This window comes from Perca flavescens, chromosome 10 (genome assembly GCF_004354835.1).
Source record: "Perca flavescens isolate YP-PL-M2 chromosome 10, PFLA_1.0, whole genome shotgun sequence".
NCBI classification, from domain to species: Eukaryota; Metazoa; Chordata; class Actinopteri; order Perciformes; family Percidae; genus Perca; species Perca flavescens.
Window position 1 is genome coordinate 7,522,720 of NC_041340.1, and position 22,057 is coordinate 7,544,776.

At 43.3% G+C, this 22,057-nt stretch overlaps 2 protein-coding genes across 2 annotated transcripts in view; both read right to left on the bottom strand.

The window, feature by feature from the left end:
* On the bottom strand, positions 1-3,622 carry spry1 (sprouty homolog 1, antagonist of FGF signaling (Drosophila)). The gene is made up of 2 exons (XM_028589407.1): positions 2,921-3,622; positions 1-1,448 (listed from the first exon to the last, which is right to left on the bottom strand). The coding sequence occupies exon 2, from the start codon at positions 1,391-1,393 to the stop codon at positions 305-307; it is 1,089 nt and encodes a 362-aa protein (XP_028445208.1). The 5' UTR covers positions 1,394-1,448; positions 2,921-3,622; the 3' UTR covers positions 1-304.
* A 3,044-nt stretch (positions 3,623-6,666) lies between these two features.
* Positions 6,667-22,057, bottom strand: part of afg2a (AAA ATPase AFG2A) — a 128,998-nt gene continuing 113,607 nt past the window's right edge. Inside the window, exon 17 of the mRNA XM_028589954.1 lies at positions 6,667-6,912. Within this exon, the coding sequence (XP_028445755.1) occupies positions 6,730-6,912 (183 nt within the window). The 3' untranslated portion in view covers positions 6,667-6,729. The remainder of the gene's footprint in view (positions 6,913-22,057) is intronic.

Genomic DNA, 22,057 nt, shown 5'->3' on the forward strand with positions numbered 1-22,057 from the left:
TGTATATATGTATATATATAAATATAAAAGTGTTAATGAGGAGCTAAGGATAGACATAGAAACAGTTAAGGCAAACACTGGTCTGTAAAAACATGGTCCTGATCCAGAGAAAATAAAAATAATTGAGTGGTTTTCGTTACTCCTTTGCTTAGCTCCTTAGGTTTCCGCAGCGAGGAGGGGAGGCTGGTGGGAGGTGCTTAGAATGTTTGATAAACATTAATTTGTGACTATCATCATCATTATCATCATAAGATCCACATCAAGAGTCTCCCGCGCACACGCAATCACAAACACACAGGGGCGATCAGGAAGGTTTTTCCTGGGTCTGTGGGGCCCAGCTCTCCAGTTTGCAATAGACAGTGTTGGAGTTCTTGCAGCGACAGCCGGGCCTGTTAACCCGGTCGTAGCAGCCCTGGCACGCCTTCAGACACCCCTTGACAGGTGGGTAGCATAGCAGACAGGGGAAGAGTACCGACATTAATCCCATGCACAGGAAACGAGAGCAGCAGTGGGAACGTGACAGCGAGCAGGGTTGGTCCGCACATGAGTCCCCCTCATCGTCATTGGAGCAGTGGTAGAAGATGCCCTTAACCAGGCACATGCACGTGCCGTGCTCCAGCGCGCTCTCAGCCGAGCAGAGGCACTGGCCGTTGCACGCCAGACATGAAGGCAGGCTCCTGGGAGCCGTACAGTCGCTGCACTTGCACTTCCCACAGCGCTCACAGATGAACTGGTGGCCGGCGGCGGCCACCACCCCGTTGCCAGAGCCAGAAAAGTCGGATTTCCCTTTGCCCTGGGGTTTGAGTGGAGCCTCCAGTGGAGGCTGATGGAAGTGAGGTCCCTGCTGGGGCTGTAAAAGGGCCTTGGGCTTGGGCTGAGTCCGAACAGGCCGCTCTGGTCTGTGGTGGTTCTGTAAGCTCATCCCGGGCCTGGTGGGGGGCGAGCGTGCCAAGAGTCCCTGTTCAGAGGAGGCACTGCTGTTGCTCCCTGAACTGGCAGCACTTCCTGTGCTAGTGGAGCGGCTGAGCCCCGGTGCCCGGGACCCACCGTACTGCTGCCCCCCAGCCACAACCACCACGCCGCCCCCGACGTGATGGTGGTGGCCTGATGGCCGGTGCTCATAATTGTTGTTCACATTGACGAGGATGACCTCGTGAGTCCTCTCCTGCTTGTCCTGGGGCCTGGGGGCCATGCGGGGTACAGGGGGCCTCCGTACCACCGAGGGGCCCTCGGTATACTCGTTGTTGGAGCGGATGGCCTTGATTTGGTCCAGGGAGAGAATGGCGGCATGCTGGAGCTCCCGCTCGTAATCCGACCTCTGCCGGCTCTCTAGGGGAGGCGGCTGGATCACCACTAATGAACCGCCGGGGCCATGTTGACTTTGGAGCTCCATCTGGGGGGATCACCACTTCCGACATTCACCGTGGACTTGGCATGCATCGGAAAACCTGCCAGAGGGGGGAAGAGAGGCCGGGGGGGAGAGACAAAGGAGAGGCAGGGAGGGAGGGGACATCATCAGACACAGCAAAACATGGCATAAACTTTCAAACACACACTGTCCTAATGGAAGAGGGGCTGATAGGGCCAGTTCAGATTCAAAGCCAAGTGGAAACCAATCAGTAGCATATCATTGTTCCTAAACAATAACATAATGACTATTCTGCAGCAGCAAAAATACCAAGTTTTGAACATGTATTATTGTTTATAGTGAAATAAGTGTATATTAGAAGATTTATTTAAAGTTGACCCAGATTGACTGTTTTCATCCTGTCAACATGGCAACGCGTCACTTTTGATCCCGTTAAGTGAGGCAACCCGGGGGGAAAAAAGTTGACTGTTAACTAGACTTTATGTACCTTCCTCCCCAATACGCACACATCTAAACTTCAGTAGGCCCTACAAATACTTCCCCTCCTCATTTACATTTGTATGACTAGTTAACATTTAAATGCACCGCGGCGACGAAATGAGGACGCGATCCAAGGGAACTAAATGAGCTGCCTCACTTAGTATTCTATCACTACACCAAAAAGGATTTCGGGGAAATAGGGACAAAAGTAGAGCAAAAAAAAAAACCTAAGGTCAGACCAAGTTCCGACAAAACACAGACTTTGGTTGAAAAACGAAAAGAGCGCTTGGAAATTGTCGGATTCAAATGTCCCCTCACGCTACAGACAGACGCGATTTTTTGAAGTTTATTTGAAGCAAATAATTAGTCTAATAACCGAGTTTATGGCATAAACACTATCAGCAATTTGGGTTTGAGCCTTCGTGGATGTTATGAAGCAACGCACGAGGCCGAAGCCTCCTACGTTTACCCGGTGAAGCGCATCTTAAACCTGACCGGGAGAAGCACCGCAGCCAGAGGGATTTTGGATTATTTTGCTCTTTGCAAATAAACAAACTCTTCATATTTTGTAATAGTCTACGCTTCAAAGGGCGCACTACACATATGATTATCCGCACAAAGCGCGTTTAAAGCAGGAGACGTCGTGTGCATTTAATAAAAGCAGGATCCTATAAAACACACAGAGCCGGAGATCAAGAGACATTAGAGGACACATCCAAATAGACGAAAAAAAAAAAAAAAAAAAAAAACTTATGAATGAAAACAACCGCCGTGGGGGGAAGGGTGTTTGTTACAGCAGAGCCACGGGCGGACACAGGCATTGAAATCCATCAACTTCATCAACCAAATGCGATTAATTTAACCCGCTGCGGGTGTTTTTCCCCCCAGTGCAAAACACATTGGAAATGACACGTTAAGTCTTAGGTTGTGTGCACCAGTCTGACAAAACATTTATATGGCTCCAGCGGCGCAGACTAGGTCGCTATATGTGCGCTACTATCGTATAATAAAGACCGTAAAAGCAACATAATAGATGTAAAACAAGTGGAAATTAGTAAGGAAGATACGTACCTATATGCAACCATCCATAACGTCGAATCCATCAATCAAATAGCCTACCAAAACTCCATCCAAAAGGAAGGGGCAATGTCCAAACGTATACTATAAACTATGATGCATAACATTCACTGGCTGTTAATCCAAGTGTTGAGTGTATCCCTTTGCGTTATTCCCTTTTCTTAGGTGGTTTAGCGGAGAAGTTCTGCGAGGGTTACGCATGCATTCGTCCCAGGATAAAACAAAGTAAATCCCAAGTGGAGCTCTGATGGAGGAAGGAGGGAAGGCACCCGGAGAACTGCTGCGCACTTGGGAGGCCGATCTATAGGCAACTTAAGTCCCGCAGGAATTGTTGTAAAATAAAAAAAGAAATGCGTAAAAAAACGTCTCGGAAGAAATAAAATCAAACACGACTGAGCTTATATCCAAGACTTTTTCCTCTTCGAGTAGGGCCTATTTGCGGAGAGCTGGGTTTGAGTTCTGGCTACTTATTGTTGCGGTGAGTCTGCGCTCGCAAAAAAGCGTCGTCGGCTCGCGGACATCGGCGCGCTCTCTCCTGCTCCGCGGGCCTGCTCAGCACTGAATGAATGGGAACGCAGGGCTCAGTGTTTGCTCGACAAGCCAACTCCCATTGGCCATTCACTCCACTGAAAAAGGATACATCGCATCCGCTCCTGATTCATTGGGCAGATGTGGAAGGCCGGGCGATAGAGATGTGTGCACTATTTAAGGTGGAACGGGGATTTTCTTTTTTTTTGTTGTTGCGAGGCCTCGGCAAGGGGGCTCAGGGGAGAAAAAAACTACTGGTTTCCGTTCTTGCGGGTTATGAATAATGATGTGAATATGGTTCATGTGACTAACAGTGATGTAATAAACGCGCCATGTATTTATATCCTTGCTGATTTGTCATTTTTAGTACGCAAGCCTTAGACACACAACATAAAGAGACAAATAAAAACCTATTTTTGATAAATTCACAATAATTTGAATCGTTTTTTTGTTGTTGCTCTGCTTCAAAAATAAACTGACACACCATGTTGGTCCTTAAAAGATACAATATACTCTAAACATTAAAAGCATTTTACTACAACTAATACACTATTCATATAGGGCCTTTTGGTGTTTGTGTTGAAACAATCATATTGTATAACAGAAGTGAATGGAAGTATGTCATTTCTAATCTAATAAAATGAAAAAACTGATTCTAACTGAAGCATTAGACTGAGAAACGGAGACTCTCAATGCATTAGGCCTAAATATGTGGTTCAAATATTTTTTTTTACCATGTTAAGAATCTCAAAATGACCAGTGTTTGACAAATAACAATATACAGGTCTATGTAATTAAGATGGTTTATAAACACGAGTGTAGGGACATTCTCATTTAGGCATTTTTAGTTAAAGTTGTTAATCTCTGGCATTTAGCACTGCACAACGGACACCCACACATATTAACTTATTGTTACACTCTTAAAAAGTTAACGTGGACTTTATTAAAAGACCCCTTGCTGGTCCTGGAAACTCCACTTTGGGAAACCACTGTCTGCACAGACAACTGTGTGTGACAACTCACAGGGAGGAAACATCAACAGGATGTCTTCTCTGCTGTCTTGAATGTTCCCATTACGCATTTTGCGTATGTCATCAGAGGAAACACAATGTGTCACGGTGAGCCTGCAGCTTGCACAACTCCCTGATATGGACATTTCCCCATCATATGAAGAGTTTCACGGCTCGATTCTTTGGGTGAGTGGAGATGGAAATGGTCGTTTTTTTTTTTTTTTTTTTAGTCCAGGGGCCACCTTAAGAGAAAAGCAGCTCTGGCAGGGGAAAGACTCCCCCCCCCCCTCCCTCACTGCTGCCAGCCCCCACCCCCTCTCTGTTCCTGACTGTCTGGTTTGATTGGTGTCGCGGATGCGCTACATCCGGATCCATGAGAAAAGGAAGTTCAATACAAAGTCAATTTATCCTATTCAAAAGGGACAAATCAATGGATGAGTGACCTCCAGTGCCATTTCGGGTCAGCAAATGCTTAAAAAAGAATAGGGAGAAAGCCTGCTAGAGTTAACGGACTGGTAAAAGCGACTGTGTGGAGTAGACTTACACGTTTTTTTGTTGTTTTTTTTTTTTTTTTAGGTAGGATGTTAAAATTCAGCTTATTGGTGATAAAGCAAATCCTGGTAGACCGACAGATGGCCGCCTCGATCCCTGCTCTTAGTGGTCGGAAGTGCGGACGGAAATCTCACGATTACAGCAATTAGCTGATTTTCCATGGATGAATGTGATGAATATACCAGCCGTGGTTGTTTTTCTCCCGGTGGATATGGAGCAGCGGTTCCTCAAACTAGGGGTTTAGGAACAACCAGGGGTCTTTGAAGGGGGTCCAGAAAGTCCCCAGATAAAGTCTAATTCCACTATTTAATTCCGTAGAGGTTAGTGCAAGGGGGTATTCAATGCTCTTCACTATCAGTATTAACAGGGATAAAACGTGTTTACCAACCTAGAATTACTTGCAATCTTGTCAAATGTGGGACTAAAGTCTTTTCTGTCTTTGTGAAAACGTTAAAAACAAACAACAACTGGGAATTGACTGTGCAGTTATCCAAATTCTTATAGGGAAAATGTTTTTCTGAAGAGCCACAACTTAGACTACTTTTAAACTAGAGATGTTCCGATACCGATACCAGTATCGGTATCGGCTCCGATACTGCCTAAAACGCTGGTATCGGTATTGGGAAGTACTGGAGTTTATGCACCGATCCGATACCACGTAATAAAGCCCTAAAGAAAATCTACATTAAAGTAGTTTATTTATGTTCTTTTTCCGTTATAACTGACTGTCAAACTGGAGAATAAAAGAAAGTTCTGGGGCATTCATTGTTTGTGTTTGTTCACGTTTCACAAAGAGTTTAACCTGAGCCAGACCGACAACAAAGATAGAAATCATATCACATCCATACAGGGATAGTAGTATACAGCTGTTAAAACATAATGAAATATATGACACACTGGTATCGCATCGGTACTCGGTATCGGCCGATACGCAAGTTCAGGTATCGGAATCGGTATCGGGAATCAAAAAAGTGGTATCGGACCATCTCTATTTTAAACTTACAAATAACAAAGTGGCACTAAAAACATACAGAAAGGACATATTCTCTTTGGGTGTATGAAAAAGCTGAGCTTAAACAGACCAATTCATGAGAAAGTCTTAAAATCCGGTCAAAACCTGCTCCCAGCTACATTTTGCACTGAAAACGAATGCATTTGACATTATGTTATCTGGGAATTACATGTTTTTTTTGACAAAAATGTGTGTATTTCATAGACTTTTCAAAGCAGTCTATTTCTCCTATAAACTTAGTTTTGGACCAGCGCTTATTTGTGACTTTTCCTCCTCCTCCTTTCTCCTCCATTCTTTAGCTATTAAAAAGACGAGGCAACCAAATGCAATGGATACATACATTAAATAATGCATTTTCTACATTGTTAATATTTTATTTGATCAAACATGACACTTAAGCACATTTTTCAAAACCGTGCTGAGCTAAAAGACAGGCTGGGTGATGTTTTAAAACCTACAGTAAAGAAACTCATTTCAAAAAGTACTTTGGGGAAACTGATTTTTATTTTATTTGTTATTTTGTATTTGCCATAACGTGTTCGGTTGGTGGTTGTGTCCATTTCTTATCATATGCTGGTAACTTGTCCACCAGACACGGGGCAGTCGAAAACCTTTTCTCTTAAAATAAAAAAAAAAAAAAAAAAAAAAAAAAAAAAAAACGATATTAGAATTACACGGGAAAGGGTTCCTTAGCAGCGTGGTCAGAAGAAGAACAGGCCGCTGTGTTGCTGCTGCTGATAGCTGATATACGACTGGATGAGAGAGTCGGGGATCCGGGGCTTCACAGTATTCAGGGCACTTTCAAAGTGTCTGGCCTCGACGTGCTGAGCTTTGATGTCCTCTTGTAGGGCCAGGAGGGCAGCCTCTCTGCATACTGCTGTTATCTGGGACAGGAAACAGACACAGACATTCAGCTGTCAGCCAGGGCGCTCCGTCCACTGAACACCACTGAATCATGGGAGCACAGTTAGAGGCTGATCGACTTCAACCACAGTCTCTTGAGGGTAGATGGGTTACGGTACTGGAAAAGTACTTTATTTATCTTTCTACAAAAAAAAAAAAAAAAAAAAAGCCTTTATCTTGTTAACATCAAAAGCATTGCAGTACAGAGGGACAAACACAAATCAAACTGTATACAATCTCGGCAACAATAGATCTGTACTAAACAGTACTGGAGGACAACCATCTATAATGAGCATCCATTGCACTGGGAACAAGTGAGCATTTGAGCCTGTCTAGAAAGTGAAATCATTTCAGCTGAAGTAGCTTCTGTGTTCTATACAAGTGACATATTACAATGAGCGGACAATGAGTTGATCATGAATGTCATGAATGAGCTGTAGAACTTATTCCTTTAATAGGGGACAGTAATAGACGATTAAACATAAAGCTAGGTAGTGAGAGTAAGAGTGAGTGAGAAATAGAAGAGTTTTGTTTAACAGTGATGTAAGACACATTCTAAATTGGCTGGAGGAGTAAGATGAAAGAGAGTGTCGCATGCTCTGGAAAATAAAATCAGTTAAATGACGGGAGTACAACGTCATTATTGAGATTTAGCATATGTAAATATACATGTAGGTGCAAAAAGAGTTTGTTTCTGTAACATCATTAAATCATCTTTAAATAATATGTTTACAGGTTGGAAGGAACTGACAGCGTCACAAGAAACAAACGGAAACTCGTGAAAATAACAGCAGTCATTAGCTGTTGTTTTAAATTTAATCACCTAAATGCATTATTTAAAAGGTTAGACTTTCAATGTGTGCCTCCTCTGTTACCCCCTTCTTTTCTTTTTTTTAAACTGGCCTTTAATCTGCAATGTAACAATATATTGTAGGTAGAAAACCTGTCGTTTTCTGGTTCTGCCCCTTGCAGATTTAATTTAACTAATAGGATTATTTCTGCATCCAGAGCAGCTCCTTCAATGAAACAATTTCTGTTTAACCATCATTTCTGATCCGTCATATCCAAAGTGTGAATACGGTACTCTCCCTGCAGCTTCTTTACTACAGTACTGATGGAATTATGCAATGGCTGACATGGGGGAGTGCTGCAGGCAAGTGCGGGTGACCTTTTGGGAGAGATTCTGCACACAGCAAAGGAGTGATTCACTTCCGAATCGGTGGCGATGGCTGATGAACACCAGGCACCTTTCCCAGCAGTGCCACCCTCCTCCCTTTCTAGAAGCACAGCTTTGTTCTGAGCCAAGGCAGCTTACACAACTGCCTCCAACAAGAGCCATGCAGGAAACCATTCGCCTGTACAACCGCTGATAACGTCTGAGGTTAGTGGGACAGGCATGTCATGTGCTGCAGCAGAGCTGTGGAATATTGAATAGTGAAAGTGTGCATGTAGATCAATGTGGGTCCTCTGAAATTGTTCACTGGACCGAAGCACCGCTGGTCACTGCCCTTCCCTCTACAGCTGCACTGTGTGACATGCAAGTGGATACTGAATATCCACATGTACAGTGAGCAGTAGAACTTACAACTGTCACGTATGTTGCATTGTCCCTCTACACAACCGATGTGAAGTGCTGCATGTGTATCGATAAATAAATACTGTGAAACTAAACCAAGTGAAGGAGTTCAAGTATCTTGGGGTTGTGTTCGCGAGTGAGGGGACAATGGAGCGGGAGATTGGTCGGAGAATCGGCGCAGCGGGTGCGGTATTGCATTCAATCTATCGCACCGTTAGGACGAAAAAGAGAGCTTAGCCAGAAGGCAAAGCTCTCGATCTACCGGTCAGTTTTCGTTCCTACCCTCACCTATGGTCATGAAGGCTGGGTCATGACCGAAAGAACGAGATCCAGGGTACAAGCGGCTGAAATGGGTTTCCTCAGGAGGGTGGCTGGCGTCTCCCTTAGAGATAGGGTGAGAAGCTCACTCATCCGTGAGGAGCTCGGAGTAGAGCCGCTGCTCCTTTGCGTCGAAAGGAGCCAGTTGAGGTGGTTCGGGCATCTGGTAAGGATGCCCCCTGGGCGCCTCCCTAGGGAGGTGTTCCAGGCACGTCCAGCTGGGAGGAGGCCTCGGGGAAGACCCAGGACTAGGTGGAGGGATTATATCTCCAACCTGGCCTGGGAACGCCTCGGGATCCCCCAGTCGGAGCTGGTTAATGTTGCTCGGGAAAGGGAAGTTTGGGGTCCCCTGCTGGAGCTGCTCCCCCCGCGACCCGACACCGGATAAGCGGACGAAGATGGATGGATGGATGGAAACTAAACCATTGGGAACTGCCAACCAAAGGGACAGACAGACTGAGAAACTGTGCATTTTCATTTTTTCTCTTCTTGTTTTTACGCTTTAATTTGGGCCATTTCGCTTTTATTTTTTTTAAACTTTCTAAATTTAAACAAAGAACATGCTGAAAGTCGATTAAAAGAAATTGACAATTTGTTGATTAAATAAGCAAAAAAGCATGGTTTTCTATTAGAGGCCGACCGATAAAGGATTTTTAAGGCTGATATCGATACCAATATTTGGTGATTTAAAAATCCGATATTCTGATATATTGGCCGATATATATTAAAAAAAAAATCCAGAAACGCGTAAAAATAAACTGATTTCCCTCACATTAGTTATTTGTAGTTATAGGACAATGGCACTCTAAAACTTGCCCCCGACAACTGCAGTTTTAGCTAAGTGGAAGCTCGTAGACATAGCTGCAGCAACTCATTGTTGACCACACCGTTTCGGCTCGTTTTTTTTTTCTATCGACTGTACTCACATATTCATAACGATCAAGACAAAAATTGGCAATTGGAATTGGAATTCTCCTTTAACCTTTATTATTTGTGTGTGGCAGAGAAGTGGTGAGGAGGCTGTGGCTATGCTATCAAAGTGTAAAGCGTGATTAATGGTTCTGCGGTGCTCCGCGCAGAGCTTTCACCGCAGCCTACGTAAGTCGCCTGAAGTTTATACTTGTGCGTTGGTGTGTGGGTCGATCTCTTAAAGAGAATAGTGTGTGGTAGAGCGAGTGAGAGAGGGACGGGGATTAGCTTCAGAGCGAGTACCGACTCTAGAGGCATAGTGGGAGAAACAAAGTGTCTCCCCTGTGCTTTCTGACCCTGGTGGGGAATCTGTAGCAGTAAAAAGTTAACCCTCTCCTTGATTTCATGTTGTTTATGGAAAACCCAGAAATGCTTAGGGGGAAATGCAACGCTACCAAGCCACGGGCGATGTGTATTTTTTGAGAGGTACACATCAGGCTACGCCGTAGGGTCTGTCTCCACGTACCTACGTACATAGCCACAGCGTTAACGCAGAAGCATGAATCGGCCTTTAGCCTATAAAAGCCCCTATAATAGCGCAAAGCATTATGAAGTAAAAGCGAGTAAAGAAGAAGGAGGAATAACAAATGCCATATGTCAAAAAGGATTTGTTTTGCCTTTTTGCTTGGTTTTCTATGTAGGTAGTTACAACAAGTACTAGGAGCATTCTAATATTTTCACCAAAAACATTAAAATGCACAAAATTAAGATTTTAAATGACCACATTTGAATATCAACAGAATGTGACATCATCTGAAACACATCCAATGCACAGACTTGGTGGATACAGGAAAAAAACACAGCAGAGGTTGTCAACTGTTAAAGCACATGACGATCATGGCGTTTTTCAAGGCTAGAGAGTAAAATGGGGGGCGATAGCTGTTTGAATGTGCTCTGGCCCAGCTAGCATGCACAGCTCAGGACAGGTGCTTTGCAGATGTCAGGATGTGAGGCCTTTTTACCCCCTTTCTTCTTCTGGTATAAGCCAATGAGCAACATGATTTAGGCAAGGTAAACACACGGGGCCGGGTTAATTTTGTATGAGGGTTTCCCATCATTCAAGTCATTTAGGCCTGTCAGTAATAATGATGCAAAACAATGAGGCCATGCATCCTGGTTTCCCTGTTTACAAACGGAGTGAGGGCGACCGAGCAAGGAAAGGAGTTAGTGAGAGAGAACTAGAGAGATGCCACATGTTGAACAATGTGATTTAGTGTTGTTTCCAAGCAACATCCATAAACAGGAACAGACAAAAGTTGCAGCACAATCAGACTGTAATCTCTTATTTACATTGAAACTTGACTTAGAGGACATGTAAGCCTCCTCGTGCCTCAATCTCATGATTCAACGGTTAATAATTATTTGGTTGTTTACTTCCACAACACCCCTCGGGTTTATTAAAGAAGGGGAAAAAAATGTCCGGAGCTGCTCTGAAGTACACAAACTACACACACACACACACAGGCCCCCACATTCATGCTTGCTGGGTTTATGAGCTGGTCTGTGAAGGTGATCAACAAGCCAGTGTTTCCCGCTGTGTGTTTGCCCATACAGGCCTTAAAAAAAATAAAAAGCCACAAAGGCAAACAGGGCATGCGAAAGAGCCAGTTTGTTTGTAAACGTGAAGGCATTCCTAGACCGGAGCCAAAAGTCCAGCGCCGATCCCCCTCCAGCACCACCTTGATACCCCTTACACCCCCCAAAAAAGCAACTTACCACCCCCTAAAGATGGCCCCCTGTGCTCCTGAGAGGGAAAAAGAGGAGGAAGGAGAAAACTGCAAATGCACAGAAATGAGATCTGAGTGTGTGTGCGTGTGTGTGTGAGGGGGGGGGGGGGGGGGGGGTGCTGACTTGTGGCAGGCGAAATAAATTATAGATCGCTCTTTTTTTAATTTTTTTATTGCAATGCAGACTTTATTTTTCATTCCCTTCATAAATTATGTCAGCAATCACTTAAATATATGGAGAGGGCTAAGCTGATGCATTGCAGTGGCTGCTCTCTGGTGATGTGGGCAAGCTCATAGTTCCTGGAGGTGGCACATAGCCAGTCGTAAAGGCAAAGCAAACGAGAAAAAAAATATAAAATTAATCATCAAGAGCCTCTCAGTTTGGAGACGGGTTAAAAACTTGCTGACTCAAGATGACCCAAAAGTCGGCCTGATAGTCAAAGAGAGAGGTTTTGATGACGAAGCAAAAGCTGTTGAAAGTAACATTTTGTACAGAAGGCTCTTCCATTTAGGTTAAACAGTAAAGCCTGTGACTAACTCCTAAATATTCACCGACTCATTTTCTATTTATTCAGCAGATGTTTTCGCTGATGATACAAACATCCTCTGTGACCCCCAGATCTTCATAGAGATCTTCCAGGATCCATGGGCCCGGATTATATTTAGTCTTATCGGGTTGGTAAGGGTCTTGTTGGTTTTGTCTCTCTTTTTGGGTTGGTTTGGGTGGACTGCATTTTGGATTTTTTCGGAGGGTCAATTAATCGTGAAGAAAAACGACAGTATCAGTACGGAACTTTTGTCCCACCCCTCTGGCAGTAAGTCATTACACACACACTGTCAACGTCCGTAAGAAAAGCAGTGGGATTCATAATAGGGCTGCGTCAGTATGATCTCTCCCCACCTTCCTGCCTGTCAAGGTATTGGGTGATACAGGTAGACCCTGTAACCAATCAGAGAGCCGGAATAATCGGCTACGCTGTGAAGAATTGTAAGTGAGTGAGCAAGGTTGGTTGACGGTCCTTTGTGTAGTGCTCACATTGTTATGTAGTTGATACTACTCGCTCTGAGCACAAATAAGCCGTATCGGCATCCTGCCGGTACACCAGCGCGGTAATTTCGCCACAGGCACCAGAGACCACAACTCTGGTATAATGACAAATACACAGAGTTTTCCCTGACAGCTATAGGCTTATTCAGCTTTGTGTGAACTTGTTTGGCAAGAGCTTGAATGTAACCGACAAAGACCTCTAGTGACTTCTTTTAAACATGATGAAAAGGGATCCCTAACGATAACAAAGTAGTTATCTAAACCCAAATATGGATCTTTTTGTAACCCTAATCGTATGATTTTTTGTGCCTTAACCTGACCTAACTTTAACCATAGCGGAGCCATATTAACGTTTTTTTTAAAAATTATGACAACCAATGTATATTGTTGTTCAATTTGTACTTCATGGTCCTCAAATTCCTTACCAATGAGGTGTCTTTAAAAGAAATAAAAATCATCATCATGCATGTCAGGTTTGGGTATGTTTTCCACATGCTCATTTTGGATCTGTGGAAAAATGTTTGACCAATGAGAAGCTGCACCGGGGCAGGAGGAGGCCAAATGCCTTGCTCAAGGGCACACTAATGGTAACTGCTGTGTGAGAACGGAGAGTGGTACTTATTTATTGAGCTGTAACCTTCCTGTCTTCAGCTCGGCCCCTCTAAGGATGGACAGACATGTAATATACCGTGTGTACAGAATATACAGTAGACAGACAGAAGTAACAGTAGTACTAGTAGAAAAAGAATATGGATGAAAACAATACTAAGTAAATAAAAGGTATAATATAAGGTACATAAAGTATAATATTCAGGTCATCACCTTTTGTCCCGACCAAAAGCATAGATCTTTAAGCTTAAAGATCCTTCCTACACCACCGCCACCACCAGCAGAAATGTCAGGAATACTTGTGTCAAGTCATTCCACCTTAATAAAATGTCAGCAGAGCCTGTTGAACCGCAAAGCATTTTAAATGGGTCGCTGGAAAAGTGATAGATACTCAATTGGAGCGCGCACCACATCCTTGTTTCCACATATTCCTCTAATGACAAGTTTCCCCTGGTGGTTCTCAAACCCCTTTGAAAACCAAACCTCACATGCATGAACATACAAACGCACACACACACACACACACACACACACACACACACACACACACACACACACACACACACACACACACACTTCTTAAACACTAAAATGTATGGAGGGACATGTATAAGTCTTGGTTTGTCTCTCCAAAAAGAGAGGGAATGAGAACCTATTTAGAAGTCACTCAACAAGTTTGAATTCAATATGGAACTTAAAAAAAGTAAAAAATAAATAAATAAATAAAAAAAGAAAAATACTATTTTGGGTGAGCTGAAATTCATTTCCAACATCCCCTTCGGGGAGCAGACGTACAGAGGGGAACAGATTAAAATTACAAGAAGAAGAACACGGTCTGGAACAGAGGTCTAGCTCTGGACAACAAACGATTGACAAGATTTAAAGTACCAGAAAAAAACAACAGGGTCAAGACCTGATCTAGACCTAGATCCTGGTTCAACAACATGTTTGATAGAATAGAGAGATATATGGAATTATTTTAACTTGCAAAAATGTTATTAGTAATGGCTTTATGAATATGTAAAGTCACAGAACTGATGGCTTCTTAGAAAGTTGCACCCAATACCCTTTTATTAATGATTTACATAATATTTATAACTGTAAGGTTTATGGCTGATTAGAAAGTGAGAAGCCAATGGTGGATTATTAACTGCAGAAATAAAGTCTACTATTATTAAATAATGAATAAAGTATAATGGCTCTAGCTTTTTAATAAGACATCAATTTCAGATTTCATTAACATAAATTATCATGTTTCTTACAATGAGGTTGTTATATAAATTCATTATAAATGGCTTATTACCGATTTTATTGCATGTAAATTATTTATTAACAATTAGTACAGAACCAGTGTTGTAGTCAAGACCACCTCAACCGAGACCAAGTCATAACCAAGACCAGAGTTTATCGAGACCAAGTCAAGACCAAGACTTTGAGGGGTTGAGACCAAGACCAAGACCAAGGCAGGGCGAGACCCAGTCAAGACCAAGACCAAGGCAGGGCGAGACCCAGTCAAGACCAAGACCAAGGCAGGGCGAGACCCAGTAAAGACCAAGACCAAGGCAGGGCGAGACCCAGTCAAGACCAAGACCAAGGCAGGGCGAGACCCAGTCAAGACCAAGACCAAGACAGGGCGAGACCCAGTCAAGACCAAGACCAAGGCAGGGTGAGACCCAGTCAAGACCAAGACCAAGGCAGGGTGAGACCCAGTCAAGACCAAGACCAAGGCAGGGCGAGACCCAGTCCAGACCAAGACCAAAGCAGGGTGAGACCCAGTCAAGACCAAGACCAAGGCAGGGCGAGACCCAGTCAAGACCAAGACCAAGGCAGGGTGAGACCCAGTCAAGACCAAGACCAAGGCAGGGCGAGACCAAGACAAGACCAAAGCAGGGTGAGACCAAGACAAGACCAGACAGCAAGAGCTTCTGCTGTTTCCCGCATTCACTCTTGGGAGTGCGTGTTAAGGGGGGCGGCAAGAGGAGGTTAACGGTAACAAATTTCAAATTGGAAATGAGTCAAGTTATTGGTGGCATTTAAAGATGGTCTTGACATAAAATCCAGAGTCCTCTTTATCTGAGACCGAGATAAGAACGAGTAAAAATGCGGTCGATTCCGAGACAAGACCTTAAAAAAGTGGTCTTGAGACCGGTCTTAAGACCAAGACCGATCTCGAGTACTATTAGTTTTAACTTGTAAACCCGTTCATAGGTATGCCTTATTAGAAAGTGGTAACAGGTTTTGTATTAGTGTCTGACTTAAAATTCTAGTAGTGTGACAGAAGTAGGCAGAGGGTTTCAGCCAGTGAAGCCATTTTAATGGGGCTATGACATTAGTACGGGTACTTGCAGGGCTCCTTTTGCTCAGGACCGGAGGCCCTCGCTCGCCTCCCATGCTCCGAGCCATTAGGGTGCCACAACACGAAACCCTGCACACAACAGTGGCCTTTATGCTCTATTGGTCACTGCATTGCACTTCCCTCTGTAGCCACAACTACACTCTATATCATGCTGCTTGAATGCACCCAAGCGATATCATGTTGGATGTATATTCTGTATGTAGAATGATATACTACAGCACGTCCAGCACTGTATGTGAGGTCCTGTTGTCCTTGTAAGATAAGACAACACAAAACTTTAATGACCCCAGAGAGGAAATAAGGCCGCTGTAGCAGCAAATAGTAACAAGATACAGCAAAGAATAACAGTATAGTATATATATATATATATATATAGAGTATAAATAAGAACATATCAAAGTGGAGGTTACATAAACACACCTAACACTTTTTAGCACTAGAACATGGCAAGCAGAAATATATGAGTGGAATAAAAAGGTTAGAGTATCAACATCTAGATGGGAGGGCAAAATAGTGGCAGTAATAACCTTTAGCCCTTTTGAGGTCAAGAATAACAAAAAACATGTGCAGCATGATAAATAATCTCAGACATGTACACATATACATGAAACAATCACTGTGCTGTGAGTACAGAGTGAAGCAGGCAAATTGTACAATGTGTCAGAATAATAAAAAATATAAAAACTTAAACAAAAACTCTACATGTCCATGTACTATATGCATGCCACAAACACACTGTACACATACACACAAACATGCACGCTGTTTTTGAAAACCCAAAAGCACGCAGTGCCACTCATTTACATGCATCCTACACATCCCAGTAAAAACAAACAAAAAAAAAACTATAGAAATCTATATTTTTCCCAAGCAGTATTTCCCTAGAGGTGGTGAGAAGTGGCACGTGCCATGAGACAACCTGTTCAGCACGACGAAAATAAACCCTTCTGGAGAGGTGGATGGGGTGAAAAAAATAAAAAAAAAGAGAGAGCTTGCGACTGCTGGCAGCGCATACCAACGTTCTCAGCAAATCTGTCTGGTGTACTTTTCGCTTCCTACTTCAACAAAGGCGCTCAGTAAGTGTATCAGACGGCCTTAATGAAGGGCTTGTTAGCTGGGCTACCGGCAGCAGATCCACTAGACCCGGAGTGTGTGTTTACTATCAATCCGCCCTTGTGTCTACAGCAGGCTACATCCAGCACTCACCTCCTCCCTCGCCCCCTCCCTACACAAACGGCCACATTTACAGGAACGAGCCCCGATCCTCCCCCCAACACCCCCTCCCTACCTCCTACAAAACCTCTCCTCCATCGCTCCACAAGTGCTGCACACATACTCTACAGTATATGTGCACTTGCTCACATACAGTTCACGATGCACTGAACATGCAGTTGCACACACGCGTACACGCTCATATGTAACATACTGCACTCGCAGGACCACACAGATAAAAGGTTTATAGGTCGGTGCACTTACAGTATGCATGCTGTGCACCACAGAATCATGCTACACAGCAACCACACAGGTACCCATTCATGTACAAATACACACACCGACCACTGCACACACATGCAGTACAGTAGTACGTACAAGCTTTGCATGCAAACATGCACAATCTTTCTTGGGGAAGTCTTGTACACACATGAATATTTGCTTGATGAACAGTCAAACACTAATTTAACCCTCTAAAATCACAGCTAGAAGTAAGAGCGTATTCTCTTGTTTTTATGATTTACTTAATAACGTAAGAGGGCATCACTTGCTTTAAGTGCAAATTGTAATTAGTCAGTCCAAACAATGATATTTCACTGTAGTGAGGTTAATGAAATGCAAAAAACTGCAACTATTATTGCTGAAATTTCTAATGATAAATCAGGTCTTTGAGCAAAACCAAAAAAAAAACATGAAAATGACAGTGTGCAAATTCACTGTGCAGGAAAGACTTCAGAGCTGAGCCCTACTGTAGGACTTACGATTTTTTAAATTTTTTTATCATCGATTAATCAATTGATTGTTTGGTCGTGAAAACATCCAGAAAAATGGCTAAATGTCCATCATACTGTCCCAAGCCAAAGGTGACACCTTGAAATTGCTTTTTCTTGTCCAATCTGCGGTCCAAATTGCAAAGATATTCAGTTAACTATTTCAATACACATTTGAGGAGTTGGAACTGGCTAATGAGTTGCATTTTTGCTTGAAAATTAACTAACCTATAATCAATTATCAAATGCTGTTGGCCAACATACTGATACAACTAATCGTTTCAGCTCTACTGTACAGAAAAAGAAAGAATAGAATGTATACACATATACAGTGGGGGAAATAAGTATTTGACCCCTTGCTGATTTTGCAGGTTTGCCCACTTACAAAGAATGCAAAAATCTACAATTGTAATCATATGTACATTCTAACAGTGAAAGACAGAATCCCAAAGAAAATTCCAGAAAATCACATCATATGAATTTATTAAAATTGATAACCATCTGATGAGGAAAAACAAGTATTTGACCCCCTGGACAAACAGCATGTTAATATTTTGTAGAAAAGCCATTATTGGCCAGCACAGATGTCAAACGTTTTTTATAGTTGGTGACAAGGTTTGTGCACATTTCGGCAGGGATGTTGGCCCACTCCTCCCTGCAGACAGCCTCCAAATCATTCAGGTTCCGAGGTTGTCGCCTGGCAACTTGAATTTTAAGCTCCCTCCAAAGATTTTCAATCGGATTCAGGTCTGGAGACTGGCTAGGCCACTCCAGAACCTTGATGTGCTTCTTCTTCAGCCACTCTTTTGTTGCTTTGGCGGTGTGCTTAGGGTCGTTGTCGTGCTGAAACACCCATCCTCGACCCATCTTCAGCTCTCTCACTGAGGGAAGGAGATGTCGGTCCAGAATTCCACGATACATGGCCCCGTCCATCCTCCCCTCAATACGATGGAGTTGTCCCGTCCCCTTGGCTGAAAAGCACCCCAAAGCATGATGTTGCCACCACCATGCTTGACGGGGTGGGGATGGTGTTCTTTGGGTTGTACTCGGTGTTCTTTGCCCTCCAAACACGACGAGTTGAGTTGAGGCCAAAAAGTTCTATTTTGGTCTCATCTGACCACATCACCTTCTTCCAGGCCTCTTCTGAGTCGTCCAGGTGGTGAATGGCGAACTTCATGCGGGCCTGTACATGTTTCTTCTTGAGCAGGGGGACCTTGCGTGCGCTGCAGGATTTCAATCCATGACGGCGTAGTGTGTTACCAACCGTTTCTTTTTGTAACTGTGGTCCCAGCTGCCTTCAGTTGATTCATCAGTTCCCCCTTGTGGTTTTGGGATGATTCCTCACCGTTCGCATGATCAGGGACACCCCACGAGGCAAGATCTTGTGTGGAGGCCCAGACCGAGGGAGGTTGGCGGTGGTGTGGTGCTTCTTCCATTTCCTGATAACTGCACCGACAGTTGATCTTTTTCTCTCCAAGTTGCTTTCCGATTCTCTTGTAGCCCATCCCAGCCTTGTGCAGATCAACAATCTTGTCCCTGATGTCCGTAGAAAGCTCTTTGGTCTTGCCCATGGTGGTGATATTGGATGCTGGTTGTTTGGGTGTTGACAGGTGTCTTTTATACAGGTAACGAGGTGAGGCAGGTGTATTTGATGTAGATAATTGGTTCGGATTGGGGCTGTGTCTTAAAGAAAGACTAACTGGCTTGTAGGAGCCAGAATACTTGCTGTTTGTCCAGGGGGTCAAATACTTGTTTTTCCTCATCAGATGGTTATCAATTTTAATAAATTCATATGATGTGATTTTCTGGAATTTTCTTTGGGATTCTGTCTTTCACTGTTAGAATGTACATATGATTAAAATTGTAGATTTTTGCATTCTTTGTATGTGGGCAAACCCGCAAAATCAGCAAGGGGTCAAATACTTATTTCCCCCACTGTATATAATATAACTTTAACTGAATATAGAGATGCATAACACACATGCCCTACATAAACTGTTTTTGAATAGCTTACATCCAATACCAGAGATGATATTGGCTCTAAGAGGTGCTCTTATGCAATTAGCAAAATATTAACTCCCTCCAATAAAACTGCCCCAACCACACCACAGTATTACCACCATTACCCTAATAAAAAAAGAAGCCATGCTGCATCCAATTTTTTTAGAGCGGAAATGAAATAATATACAAATCAAACGAAGTTGGGGGCGCAGAGCCCAAACTCTCAACCAGAAATAAAATGTTCCATCCTTTAAAGACGCAGAGAGGAAGTGTCTGCAGTGACATGCCTCTGCCATGAGAAACAAGGCCTGACCACAGCTCCATGTGAAACCTATTTAAGATTACAAGGCGTGCGCGAGAGAGAGAGAGAGAGAAAGAGAGAGAGAGAGAGAGAGAGAGTCACATGGGGAGAAAGGGGGAGAACGGAAATATGGCACATGATCCTAAATAGCAGAGTGGAGTGTGCATGCTTGTGCTCTCAGCAGAGGAATTTAGATTCCATAGAAACTGTGATGATGAAAGTGTGATGGTGTGGGCTTTTTCTCACCCTATGTTACAGCTGAGACAAAAGAGACAAGGGGGAGACACGAGTATTCCAGCAGACAGAAACCGTTGTATGCTACAGAAGAAACGTGTACATACAATGGCTATAACATTAGGTTCGCATCGCTGTTTATATACTTCACTTCTCAGCCTCAACTGAATAAGGCTCACAGTAAAATGCCATTTGTGACATTCGTGTGAGGTGTGTTTTCTTGCCACGCAGGAAATGTTTGACGATGCTCCCCTGCTGCATGACTCACTGATAATGTGAGTGAAGTGACAGGGTCAGTTTCAGATGGAAACCTCCTACAAAAGCTACCAAATAACTTCCATGTCAGGCGGTTGAGTGTTATCGTCTCAGGCTCCTACCCACCTTATGTTTTGGAAAGACCCATGTGGTATAGCACCTGTGTTGGGGCTACACAGTGTTAAGGCTGTCTTAGTGTGTGTGTGTGTGTGTGTGTGTGTGTGTGTGTGTGTGTGGGTTGGTATAGCAGGGCCTCACCTTTAAGGGCATATTTGTCCTCGCCCCTTAATCAGACGAATGAAAGCTCCACATTCTCCCTGGACTTGGGAAGGCAGGGATGGCATATTTACCAAACACACCCACACTTAAGTGACCTGGAGACTGTGTGTGTGTGTGCGTGTGTGCATATGTGTGCATATGTGATGTGTTTGCGTGTGGTAATGTCAAGGTAGGTAAAACTCCATCTGTGTGATGTGCTCCACTGAAATGTTCTCTTTCCTGTGTGCTCCATCTTTCATGCACACTAGGATACAGAGCACCTGTATACACGCTGTGGACGTTCACATGTATTAGCAACTCCAGTACAAACAACAACAACATACAACGCAGAGGAACTTTTGGAACTAGTTCTTCTAATTTTCTTTTGTGAAACTGGAATAAATATGGAATAAATATCCACCTTAATAAAGTTTGCTAACATTAGCCATAAGCTACTGGTCATAGCAGCAAAACCTCTCAGTATACTGAAAAAGAACAATTGCGTAATTCAACTTTTTATGAAAAAAAAGGTCATTAGTTCATTCAAAAGTTATCATTATTAATTCTAAACTGTTGCCATTTTCATTTAGTCTTTCAAAATATATCACAATTTACATTAGATTCTGAAACAAGTAAATGGTCACTGACTCTGTATTTCCCTCTACTACAGACTCCACAATGCTTTTCTGGTTTTATTAGCTATTTTCAGGTTGTCCTACCGTCATCTCTCTCTCCCTCCATTTTGGCATCCTCACTTTCTCTCACTTCCCCTGTCCTTTCCTACCTTTCTACTCTTCCTTTCTTGCTCCATTTGTCTCTTTTTTGGCTTTTGCTACCAACGTTCTGTCTTCCTGTCTGGCCAAGGGAAACAGTATGCTTGAGGGCTCATATTTCCCAGGAAAAATTCAATTTGTGCTCAAAAATGTACTCGCACATAAACCACAGCGAAGGCTTTATATATAAATTGTTAAATTAGGGCCAATAGGAGCCATTTCCCTCTCAGCCATTGCTGGCCTTTTGCAAACCGCAGCAGCCTGCAGGCTGGAGCGATGAGGGAAATGTTTTCTTTCTTAACCTTTATTTAACCTGCAGTGTCGACTAAGAACAATATATTCACAATGACAAGGAGCAAAAGGCTTGTTGGAGAGGAAGTGAGGCGAGGTGTTTCACAGTCACACAGAGCTACAGAGGTGTGAGAGGCCTTTTCCTCCCAGCCTTTGTGGAGCTGTTGACTATGTTTTTCTGAGTGGCAGCGTGACCGCTTCTGTGGTCAGCCGCATTGAAAAATAAAACACACACACACAAACACACACACACACACACACACACACACACACACACACACACACACACACACACACACACACACACACACACACAAGGTTAAGCCATATTTTGGAAAATCACTCCCAACTTCAGACCTCGTCCGATACGCATTCCACCAAAGCTGACATGTTTATTGATGATGATTACAGATCTTTTTTTTTTTTTT